General features: G+C 36.4%; 4 protein-coding genes and 2 non-coding genes across 6 annotated transcripts; 3 read left to right on the forward strand and 3 right to left on the reverse strand.

The window, feature by feature from the left end:
• Positions 1-592: 592 nt before the first annotated feature.
• On the reverse strand, positions 593-2,234 carry SPOG_04789 (CBF1/Su(H)/LAG-1 family transcription factor Cbf12; the record flags this gene model as incomplete). Its single annotated transcript, XM_013168061.1, has 3 exons — positions 593-1,062; positions 1,270-1,469; positions 1,816-2,234. 3 exons carry the CDS (start codon positions 2,232-2,234, stop codon positions 593-595), a joined length of 1,089 nt encoding a protein of 362 aa, XP_013023515.1.
• A 1,376-nt stretch (positions 2,235-3,610) lies between these two features.
• Positions 3,611-4,343, forward strand: SPOG_04790 (uncharacterized protein; the record flags this gene model as incomplete). The annotated part of the gene is made up of 2 exons (XM_013168062.1): positions 3,611-4,087; positions 4,226-4,343. The coding sequence occupies exons 1-2, from the start codon at positions 4,053-4,055 to the stop codon at positions 4,341-4,343; spliced, it is 153 nt and encodes a 50-aa protein (XP_013023516.1). The 5' UTR covers positions 3,611-4,052.
• A 535-nt stretch (positions 4,344-4,878) lies between these two features.
• Positions 4,879-6,512, forward strand: SPOG_04791 (GPI anchored cell surface protein; the record flags this gene model as incomplete). The annotated part of the gene is made up of 2 exons (XM_013168063.1): positions 4,879-6,384; positions 6,496-6,512. Exons 1-2 carry the CDS (start codon positions 5,211-5,213, stop codon positions 6,510-6,512), a joined length of 1,191 nt encoding a protein of 396 aa, XP_013023517.1. The 5' UTR covers positions 4,879-5,210.
• A 547-nt stretch (positions 6,513-7,059) lies between these two features.
• SPOG_16240 lies at positions 7,060-7,134 on the forward strand. The gene has a single exon. It is a non-coding gene; the product is annotated as a tRNA-Lys (tRNA).
• Positions 7,135-7,484: 350 nt separating this feature from the next.
• On the reverse strand, positions 7,485-9,637 carry SPOG_04792 (protein phosphatase 2C Ptc2). The gene has a single exon (XM_013168064.1). The coding sequence runs from the start codon at positions 9,560-9,562 to the stop codon at positions 8,453-8,455; it is 1,110 nt and encodes a 369-aa protein (XP_013023518.1). The 5' UTR covers positions 9,563-9,637; the 3' UTR covers positions 7,485-8,452.
• Positions 9,638-10,821: 1,184 nt separating this feature from the next.
• On the reverse strand, positions 10,822-10,893 carry SPOG_16241. The gene has a single exon. It is a non-coding gene; the product is annotated as a tRNA-Gln (tRNA).
• Between the last annotated feature and the right edge of the window lie 877 nt (positions 10,894-11,770).

The raw sequence follows: 11,770 nt of genomic DNA on the forward strand, positions 1-11,770 counted from the left end.
ATTAGTATAAACAGAAAGTAACGGCCAAAAAAGATTTAATATAAATAGTCTAGTAATAAGTGGACTTTTGAGAGAATGAAACATAAACTTCTCAAAACCAACAGAAAGCATTTCAAGAAGAACGAATATGGTCCTACTTAGGTATAAATAATGTTAAAACAAAAAGAAACAATCAACTCCATTATTAGCAAATAATCAAGCAAAAAAATGCGAAAGACGCGACTTAAATATGACCAAAATGTATGTCGCCTGTACAGGAATGCATAAACAACTTTCATAACCTTAACTTATGTTCATTCAAATTAGTAGTAATATTAGTCACAACAAATAAAAAACTAAGATGAATACGACAACCCCCTATTTCCACTTTTATCTTTGACTAATACCTAATGCAAAGACCATGCAAACCCAGAATGAAAGAAGGTATCATGCTGAAATAGTAGAATTGGATAAAATAAGAGTTCCGATTCCATTAAATGCAAGGCAATTACGCATGCAAGGAAAATTAAATTGGAAGGAAACGCTTGTAAACGTGAACAAAATCGAGATGAAGAAACTATGTCAGATATAGTACTTGGGTGCAATGAGTCACTCACTCTCTCAAAACTTCGCATTTTCTATAGCCGATCCACAATTGTACATTATCTAGCAACCCTGTTCCATACACATAGAGCAAAGATCGCTCATCTGCATACATATATTTGACTGATGGCATGCTAGGCACTGAGTGTATGCGATTTTTTAATAAAGGCTCGTCATAGAAATTAGTGCTATAAGACTGCGTGGATATTATAGACCACATTGCCGACCACGGTAGAACAGAGTGCGTTGCTTCCGAAGGATCCAATATATCATTACACTCGAATTTACTTTCCGTATATCCAACTTCTCCAGCATTAAACTCATCAATAAATGAAAATTTTTGCGTTCTCGGACATTGAAATGCTAATTTAGACAAACAATTGAAGGATTCATGTGATTTGGTACAAGAAATAGAAACTTTCCAGTTCTCCCGTTTTTTCAACACTAAAGGCGGTAACTGGACACCGGTAATCTGACTGACTAAGAATACAAGAGTATATGGAGCTCAAAACAACTCGTTCAGTATTAGCAGCAACACTTCCATTCCCTTTCTTTAACTCGTCAAAAGATAGAATATAAAAGGGCTCCCATGTATCACTAGTCAGTTTGTGTCTACCCTGCCCATTCTCAGCCGTATTTGGAGTATGAATGCCAGGGAAGAAATCACCCGAACTTTTCATCGCATACTTTTCTCAGATAGGGCCTGACGCATTCTGTTGGTACTCAAAAGTAATGCATTATTATGCTGAGCACGGTAATGGTTGAAGAGACTGACACAATCACCATGACATATACTCACGTCTGAAACTTTGGCAAGAGCACGTTTTTGGCATGGTTTTGAAATAACGCCCAAGCGTACTTTATTGATTCCTAGTTGCTTCTTTTTGCTATGGATATGATTTGTCATGCTCCCCTGCTCCTGTATAATAAATAGTTCTCAATAGGGTACTTGCCCAAACAGGATTGTATTTTGAGCACTTCTCTTTTGAGCTCACTACCTACCTTCAACGTCATAATAAAATATTGATTTGGAAATGTTCGTATCCTCAGCATCTTTCACTACGTTTGACGATATAATCATTTCGTCTGATTTATAATTAAACCAATTTAATCCTAAAAAATACAACACAACAGGAGGACATAAATATCGTCTTTCGCTTCCATAAGATTTTTGGCACACAGACGGCATGCAGAGATTAAAACTACAGAGGTTCGTTGTGTTATAGTACATACCGCAGTCTTTGTTCAATGAAGGTATAGTAGGAATATATGCGAGGAGGAATTGAAGATGAAATGACTCTATCGGTAGTATTTTGCGGTAATGAGTTGTCAGTCATGCTTTTTCTCTTCTTCAGTGAAAGAGGCTCATTATGCTGAGAACCGTATATATTAGAGGCCAAAGGTTTTGAAGGGATTGGAGGATCTGTAACGTTAGCAGCAAATTGGAAGTGCTTTTGACTTTCACTACCGTAAGCGTTTGAGTCCATTAATTGAAAACTCAGACATGGATCATCTTGATGTTGATCTGTATAAGGACGATAAAAGAAAAGACCGCGTCCGTAATTTTCTAACTTCAAAGACTCTTTTCTGAAATTATTAGGAGCAGTAACGTGTAGATTTAGGGACTCTGAGGATGGTTGAGTCTTTGCCATTAAGATCGCTTTAAGACCCAAACGCTGCTGAAGGTGATGCTTTCTGGCACCTTCCGACGCGAGATTGTGAGATGGTAGTTGACTACCATCAAGTAAAAGATGAATTCATGTTTGTAGTAGAAGTGGTCGCCAAAGACATGGAAGGCGTCTTCGGTGAAGATTGGTTTTGTTCAGTATAAACAGAGGAGGAGCAAGTAAAATTTTTGGGGAGTTGTCATTTCAAGAAATTGCGGGTCAAAACTGGAGTAGTAAGAATATGGATGTGGACTAGGGATAGATGAAACTGGAGGATCTAGAAATCTATAGGTAGACGTATTTGGAAAGTTGTATTCTGCGGAAGGATCTGAGATTAGGGTAAGCGATCAATTTTTGAAGGATTCGACGTTTCTTCTGAGATGGTCCGTTGGACAGGATAAGTAGACAAATTAGATGAATGATAAAAGAAGGATGATATAAAGGCTGGAAAGGGTGTTTTATAGTGGAATAATTATGAGAAGGATTTTCAGAATAAGTAAGCGAGTCGCAAACTGGTTGAGACTGCTGATTGGGATCGGCCCAGAACTTCTATGGAGATGCATATTGGTTAGAAATATCCCCAAAGTTTATCTCGTTTCGTGTGTTCACCTTTTTCGTAATTTTAGGATCATTCTCTTGGGTACCTTAAAAGTATCAATGGTAATAAGAGGAGGAATCAGAAACATTGGTTTGAGAATCAACAGAAAATGTTTGGATTGAAGTAAAAGGACTGTTTTTCTCTGATGATGAGTGTAAAGAGTTGTTAGACCGAGCCCACAAGTAAGCAAGACGTTCTGAATAGATTTTGTGCATCATAAGAAGAGGTATTTAAAGATGGAGAGGGTATTTTTTTGAAAGAGTGATTGTTGAAACGCCTAGGTGTCATAGATTGTAAGGACACCAATATGCAAAGAAGCACCCTGTACGGTATTCTTCCTTACACTTTTTTCTTTTTTGGGGTTATCTTTTTTTTTAAAAAAAAAAAAGAAAACTATGAAAGCAAATTCTGAAATTCCCTGCATTCACAAGGCTCTAGTTGTTCCTAACTTTAGATCATTTCTTTCCCTCGAAACAACCACTTAAAAGTCGAAGCTGGTTAAGCAGTGAATGGATGCGACATCCAATGCCCCCCCCCCCCAATTGAAACACGGATTTAAATTCATGTTAAAGCACAAATTCTATTCGTTTGAGATCATACCATTATCTAACAGGCAATTTCGTAAACATGGTAAAAGTAGACAAATGAAAAAAAAAGAAAAAAGAAAAAAGAAAAAGAGAAACCAGTCGACAAAGCGGGCATCGGAGTTAGCGATTTTTTTTTTCACGCTCCAATTTAACAAACAGAAAGAGTAAGGGAAAATAGTATGCAAAAAAATTTCCCCTTTTTCCTTTACTAACATCAATTATGTCAACGCGTTCAGGCGTATCACTAGTCCATGCTTTACAATCCCTAATAATATGATATAGTAATCATCATACAAGTGAAAAACAAAATTTGACGAATCGGCTTTTCGCCAGCTCACAATAAATCATTTAGGCTGAAGAAGCTGAATTGCCGAAAACCCCGGTTTGTTAATTTTCACCTTTTTTTGCTTTTCAAACTGAAGCTTCTTTCATAGGTTATTTTCTTGCAACGAGTGTGAACAGTAACCATATACTATAGACTCAAGAATAGATGTGAAATTCGTCTTTCTTTTTATTGCAAGAAATGGTTCTAAACACCTCGCTTAAATAAGTATGTAAAAAAGAATAAATAAACAAATACAAATCAAGAACAAGGAATAAGAAAGAGAAAGAGATAAAATGCCTATTCGTTGTTTCGCATCGTTTCAAAAGTCGTAAGTGAAAAGGGAATTGATTGAAAGGTTGCGTTCATCTAAAAGGTTCTTGCTTTCTAAATATTCACAAACAACCTCCATCAGTATAGCTTTCCGCCTAGGACTTTTTTTGGTTCAATTATTTTTCTTTAATTTTAGATCTCGTCTCATATCGTCTGCTCATAAGAACGTACAAACATACCAAGAACGATTCGTTGTACCTGCCAATCCACAACAGGAGTTAGAATACATGCACGAACCAAAACCTACAGTGTAGCACTATAGGTTTGTAAGTACGTAGTCAACCTACGCAGTTAGTTGTCGCTTTCAAATGTCCGCTGTAAACTTAGATTTTTTATTTTCTCGTTCAACTCATAATTGTCGTTACTGTAGTCAATACCGATTCCGTGAATCCTACACCGCGTAGTTCAGCGAGTTCTTTAATTTCACTTTCATGAACATGTTACACAGACTCATTAAACGAACGCAGAAAGTAGCCTCCATTCCTACAACGAGTGTATATAAGGTATTGTAAGACATTTCGCTATTCGAAACCTGATGCCTAATGCTTGTTGTAAACATAAATAAACAAACATTTGTGTGTATGACCGATCGGTCTTTGAAGCATAGGCAGGCGGCAAAGAAAACAAAGTCAACAAACATATTCAATGGAAAAGTAGGCGTGCATGCATAACGCATATAGTCCATAGAAATACAGGGAAATGAAAAGACAAATCCTTGTTGAGCGTTTCAGTACATAACCAAGAGGCTTTGAAGATTTGTTTATTGTTTACCTTGTCGATTGCGTTCTATAAAAGGGGCAGCATCTTTATAGAAAAACTTGCATAAAACACATACTATTTATTTTGCCTTGCATTTGTATTTTATCCCCCAAGGTGCTGAAAAAGCGAATTCTCTTTGAACATAATTAACATTCTTAGTATCTTTAGTCGCTATCACGCTTAGATACAACTTTGCATCCTTAACTTCTTGCTTTGTATATTTGATAAAGATCGAAAGGCCGTTGGATTGAAACTTCTCTGTGATTTCCCTACTCCAGTTCTCTTTGGAATACTTCGAAAAGCAAACTGTTTCATATTTCCTATCGCAACAATAAACTCAATTGCCCTCTAAGCTCGAAACAATGAAGATTACTTCCCTAAGTTATACTCTGGCATTGCTGGGGTCATGGATGCTTTCCACTGTTTTCGCAAACCCCACGACATGCGGAGCACCAGAATACATTATTCAAAACCAAAGCGATCTTGATGTTTTAAGTAACTGTCAAGTCATCAATGGTTCTATCATCATGAATTCAAGTTCAGCCGTCTCGCTGTCGTTGAATCGGATCGAAACTGTTACCGGTGACGTTATTATCCAGAATAACTATTATTTGGCTTCGGTTTCTCTAAACTCATTGAAATCTGTTCACGGGGAACTTCGCCTGGAAAAGCTCACTAGACTCGGTAGTTTGTATGCTCCTGTTTTGGAAACTGTTGGCTCATTGAACTTGCGTGTTTTACCAAATCTTCAGGGAATTCGATTCGACAAGGGTGTTAAGCACGCAACCCGTTTGCGCATTGAGGACACACAATTATCTACTCTTGATGGTATATCTCTGAACAAGACCGACACCATGATTGTTGTCAACAACAACTATCTCCGAGAGGTGAACATGCCTTACTTGGAAGTCGTAAAACATAAGTTTTATGTTTCCTACAATGCCAGGGAAATCGATGTTAAATTACCCATGCTTCAGCAAGTAGGAGACATGACTGTTCAGAGAGTCGCTAACATTGATCTTCGAAATCTAAAAACTGTCGAAGGATTCCTTGGATTTTTGAACAGTACTATGAAAGAAGTCTCTTGTCCCAATATGACTCGTATTGGTCAATCTTTGTTCTTTGTTGGCAACACGAATTTGGATTCAATCAACTTTAAGCAGTTGGAAACAATTGGTGGTACCTTTATGATTTTCAATAACCAAGAACTGAAAAAAATCAAGGGATTTGAGAAGTTGCGAACAGTGTCTGGATCTATTGATTTCAGCGGTGACTTGGCTGAAGTCGATTTGCCTAGTCTTAGAGATGTCAAGGGAGGTTTGAATTTGCAATCCTCCTCTGATCAATTCTCTTGCCCATTCCGTCAAAGCGATGGAGTCATCAAAGGCAAATCATTTGTCTGTCGTGGAAACGTAGAGAATCCAACGAATGAGGAAGCTACTCTTGATGACGATTTTTTGGAGGACGAAATTGAAGGAAGCCGCAAGGAACCGAAAAATAACTCCAAGAGCTCAAATGACTCGAAGGGAAAGTCAGGTAAACAAGAAAGTGCTGCTAACAAGAGTAAGGTTTCCTCCTCTATTATGATTGCTTCTTTCTTAGTCTTTATGGCATTTTACTTTGAATATCTTCTCTAAATTGCCTCAGTCGTGAAAGAAGTATGAAACGAATCTAAAGGTTGTACAAAATCTCAAGAAATATGAACCTTGCTTCTATCGTTTCTTGGTGAGAATCAACTTTTATATTGAAGACAAACTGGGACTAAAATAAGAAAAAAAGAATAGGAAGCGTCATCCATCCGGACTGCATAAAGCATTATTTAATTTCCTGCATAGTATGAGTCTTATATCCAACCAAGAATATTAGAGCTCAAACACGAACTTTACGATTATCAATTATGAAAGCAATTATTATGAGAAAATGAACAGTAGTAATTTAAAATAAATCACCTGAAGTATAATATTAATCTCTTTTCCTGATAACATCCATATTTTAGTAGACTGTAGGTATCCGGAGTGGTTACAGCCAAAGCTTGGAGGAGAATGAGGGTTTTTTAGTAAATGTACTCTTGCTCGGTTCATAAACACATTTTTAGAGATGAAATGTAATAATGATTGCAAGAAACAAATTCATTAATAGATGAATATCAGAGTATTTCTTAAAAGTTAGCAAGAGAATATAGGCTTTTTTAACACGCTTTAGTTAACCAAGTCCCGTTTAGCTCAATCGGCTTAGAGCGTCCGGCTTTTAACCGGAAGGTTGCGAGTTCGAGTCTCGCAGTGGGAGTTCGTTTTTGCCCAAGACGAGAAGTTGTATTTTTTGAAAACTAGAAGTTACAGATATAAAAAGTGCTAATTTTAAATAGAAAAAGTCTTCAAAAAGCTTTCTACAGATATAACCGAAGTTTGTTTGGGTTTTCAGATTTTGATACCGTCTTCTAAATCCAAAGGTATACATGAAAGCAAACAAACATCTCTAATTTATGTTCTTCTTCTTCCTAGAGAAAAAAAAAAGAAAAAGAAATTAGGCTCGAAGAGTTCCTTCCTTAGCTATGAAGTATTTCCGAGCCCCATGTTCGTGCATACATTGCCATGCTTTTCATAATTGTAAATTGAATATAATAAATTGAAAAGTGTACAAAAATAAAACAACAAAAAGACAAAGTTTATCCATCCAAGGCCTAATGAATTCAAATACCATTTCGGCTTTATGAAATCTATTATAAATAAAGATGTTAAATTTAACAAACGTAAACAAAATCTATACGGAAGAAATCTCAGAGAAAATGGGAGTAGTTTTTATAATAAGGACTCTTCTTACTACAGAAGTAAAGGTACCAAAAATAATAATATACGAAAATGGAATTCACGGATGGTTTTTAAATACCTTGCTTTTGCTAAATATTCAAAAACCGTTGCCTTAATATAAACCTGATGCTGATCATAATGCTTTGGCATTCATAGATTGGAAAACAAGATACCGATGCAATTACTCATCTTCGACACTTCAATAGGAATCAAATGGTAAAGCTCAGTGTAGAACTAACACAAGAATTGGCGTATGAAAGAAGCGAATAAAGGATATAAATACTCCATATGAGTATTATTAGCGAGGATAGTAGAAGTACGCCAACTGAAGATCACCAAAGGAAGAGATATATAATACAACATCGCATAATTAAATGGAAACATTAATTATGAGTGTATTCCTTGGTAAAGATCCTTGGCTGTAAAATACCAAAGCGATAGAATAGGAACAACACGCTTGTCTTCTCACCTTCTTGCTTCTTTTTCTAAAAAAAAAAAATTTCATCGAAAGCCTTCAAGGAAAGAAAACAAATGGCATGTCAACAGAATTACAAAGCTTTAGTAAAACCATTATTAATAAAGCGGCAAAAGGAAAAAGTTAAGATACAAAAAAAGAGAAGGAGAGAAGAGAAATGACAATAAATTAAAACAAATGACGAGGTGAGTTGGGATAATTAATAACGTCCACGTATTTATAAAAGATCAAACTGAAAAGCATATAGAACAACAAAAAAACTGAACGGTATCAAAGTGAGATTACCCTGAAGAATGACGAGGTGTAAAATTAGGTTTATATTTTAATGCAAGAAATAGCGGTCATAAATGACAGATTCATCATCAGAATCACTATCGTAGGTATCACCACTACCATATTCGTGACTTGCAATGTAATCGTATTCAAGATGTATATTTCGGGCATCAGCTACGGTATTAGGGCCACGTAATTCAGCGTATGAAGCAGGAGCACAAGGACCTATGCCAGATTCGACACGATGGATTATCCAGTCATACCATTCATCCAAAGTACGACCTCGCAAGAGAGCTACAATGCAAATAGTCATATTGTCGCAGCCAATTCCACAGGACTCACTATTGCTGGCAATACATCTATCCATTAAATTTTCACCGATTGTTTCCAAAGATTGTTTGGCAACAATTCCTCTGCGAACAAATTCAACAACTTCCTGAGAAGTTTTGCAGTCCCATATTCCATCACATGCTAAGACCAAAAATTCATCTTCCGGGCCGATAGTATGAACAACGACGTCAGGAAAGGCTGTGACGATTTGCTTTTCTGGAGGAAGGAGACTATTCTTTTTGTATTCGAAATCACCGATAGCTCGAGAAAGTGCTAAACTGCCATTGACCCGACCAAAATCAATAAATCCACCTGCTGCCTTTATTCGTGCCTTTTCGACATCTATATTTGGTTTATGGTCAAAAGAAAGAGGTTCTGAGATTCCTCGCCTTGAGAGAACGGTTCGAGAATCTCCTGCATTGGCACAATATACTACTTGATCATTGATTATCATGACTGTCGTGGCTGTGCAGCCAGAGGGGTCTTCTTGCATATCGTAATCCCTCATTAATGCCTGATCAGTTTCCAAAAATCCCGACTTTAACGCTTCTCCATAGTCCCCTTTCCAGAAGGAGTGTTGCGATTTTATAATTTCTGGCAAGTTTTGCCCGCAATATTTCGCAACCCGATCTCCTCCATGGCCATCAAAAACGCCAAAAAAACTAATCTGAGGATTTCCTGGATGGTGTAACATATTTAAAACCGCACTGTGTGCATCCTCCATCGAAATCCGCCAGCCTTGCATGTGTGATACTCCATATTGTACAAAATTATCTCCGCCAGAACTAGAATGTTTTTCTACGACTGGTTCGGAGAGAGTTTGTCCCATTTGAAAATATAGATGAGGATTCCTTAGAGCGTTCAACTACAAATGCTAATACTTTGCTTAGGCAAAGTTTTTCCAGTCTGGATTGTATAGTTTCAGTAAAATAACGATATATACTGTTTTTTCTTATAATAGCTCACGGAAGAGCAAAGTAGCTCTCGCTATCTCTAAGCATTTCCTATATAACGATATCGCGTTAACCGTATTTTTTATAACTCCAGTCAGAGGGAGTCTGTCACTTGTCACCATAAGCGTCTTGTTAAAATTATATATATATTACAAACGCCTATCATAAGAGCGTATTTCTGATAAGTAACATATGCCATAAGACTAAAGGATAATATATTACAAATAGTAAACAAAGCATTAGAAAATACGATTTAAACAAATTGGACAGCTTTCATAGTGGAAGTTCTTTAGACAAAGAAACTTATTCCTACAAAAGGATCACATTAGCTGTTGTAGCGAAGATGTATAAACCTTTCAGCTTACAGTCGAAATTGGCAGATTGGAGGATTTGACTGGTTTGGTTAAATATTCAGTTGGAAATATGCTCTCAAATGAATAAACTTGTTCACATCCTTAGCTGGCCTATCCAGAGGACATTAAGTAAATGTATGTAAATAAAAAGATCTAAAACTAAAAGTCAAATTTGTACCAAGTATTTACTGAGCTATATCACTCAATTCTGTTCATACTCCACAGTATTATTACCGTGATAACACCGAAGGTCTGAGAAAAGTAGCGGTTCTCAATTGTACAGTAATAGTAAGAAAAAATGTATTGGTTTTTAAGCTTAACGGCTTGAAAGGAAGTGCTTTTCATCGCTGTCTTTCGAGAATAAATCTTTTTTGTTTTACTGACTGTTACTGTTACCTATAATAGCTTGGGTCTGATGGTATAAAATGCTGGGGTAAATTCGCAAAGTTCATTTAACTAACAGGCTAATTGAAATGTTTTAAAATAGGTCTTTCTGGAACACATCTCAAGTGGACGGCTAACTGTCTCTGCACAGCACACAAACATTAGTGAATATTTTCTTCATTGGATTTCTTCTGTGAAGTTATTACACTCATCATCGCATATCCTGTTTTTTGTTCTTCATATAGTGAAGATAGCCAGCATGTTCCAGTAATTTGTGTCATGCAAACAGGAATCACCACATCCATATGAAAAATCTTTTAGTTTTTTTACGAAATGAAGCAAAGCACAATAACAGTATGAGCAAACTTTAAAGTATCGAAAAAAATGTAGTACAGAACAGGTCGTACTGGGAGTCGAACCCAGATCTCGAGAATCAAAATCTCATGTGCTAGCCGCTACACCATACAACCATTTTACTACCACTTGGTTAGATGTGTGTTTATTTTGAACTTGTAAGTTACTGATAGTATCACTGGTTAGTTTTGTATATCAACAATTTTTGTTTGTATATGTATAGACTGAAAGTAAAGAGTTGATACTTCAAAAACAGAAGTAGTTTTGTTCGGCAGCTAACGCTACTTATATAAATAAGGCATAAAATACGATCGACCATTCAATGAGAAGTAGCAAATGAAACAATACCTTTCATTTAAGATCTTCTATTTATTTAAAAATAAATTGCCTTTGATCAAGAAATACAACGTTGAGCGATCCTCAAATAAATAAACAGATACAACCAGAAAAGCGGCCTAGCGACAAATAGCTACTCGATTTGTCCTAGGACACTTTTGGAATTACTTGTGACGTCTCCTATCCTCTAGTTTTTAACTTCTACTCAATTCGTTATTGGAACATAGACTTGAAAGCTTGGCTTTGGAAACAATGGGGATTGAGTCTGTTCTTACTCCCTCCTATCTCAGTTTCTTTGCTAGACATTGATTATTTAACATGTAGGTGAATAATAATAGCAGATGAGAGAGAGTCGCTCTGTTGTTGCATTTTGGAATTTAAACAAAAGTCAGAAGCAACAGCCCTGGAAGGAGAAGACTGTATTGAGGTCTTGTTTAGCAATTCCTTCATAAGAGGCGAAGCTAGGGAGTTTATAAAGAATGCTGTTTGGAATGCTTCTGAAAGCATATATTTAGTCGAAAAGGACCAAAAGGACCAAAACTCTACCTCAATTTACACCTGTTCAGGATGTATGTTTGTTTACACATCAAGTAAACAAACATGAAACGAGTGTAGAAGACCATCCACAGGAGAATAAAAGATTAATCTGATATCTTT

The sequence above is a fragment of the Schizosaccharomyces cryophilus genome, assembly GCF_000004155.1.
Source record: "Schizosaccharomyces cryophilus OY26 unplaced genomic scaffold supercont4.3, whole genome shotgun sequence".
Lineage (NCBI taxonomy): Eukaryota > Fungi > Ascomycota > Schizosaccharomycetes > Schizosaccharomycetales > Schizosaccharomycetaceae > Schizosaccharomyces > Schizosaccharomyces cryophilus.

Bases quoted from the DNA above. Each gene is read 5' to 3' on its own strand.
- SPOG_04792 (XM_013168064.1), bottom strand. From the start codon at position 9,562: ATGGGACAAACTCTCTCCGAACCAGTCGTAGAAAAACATTCTAGTTCT.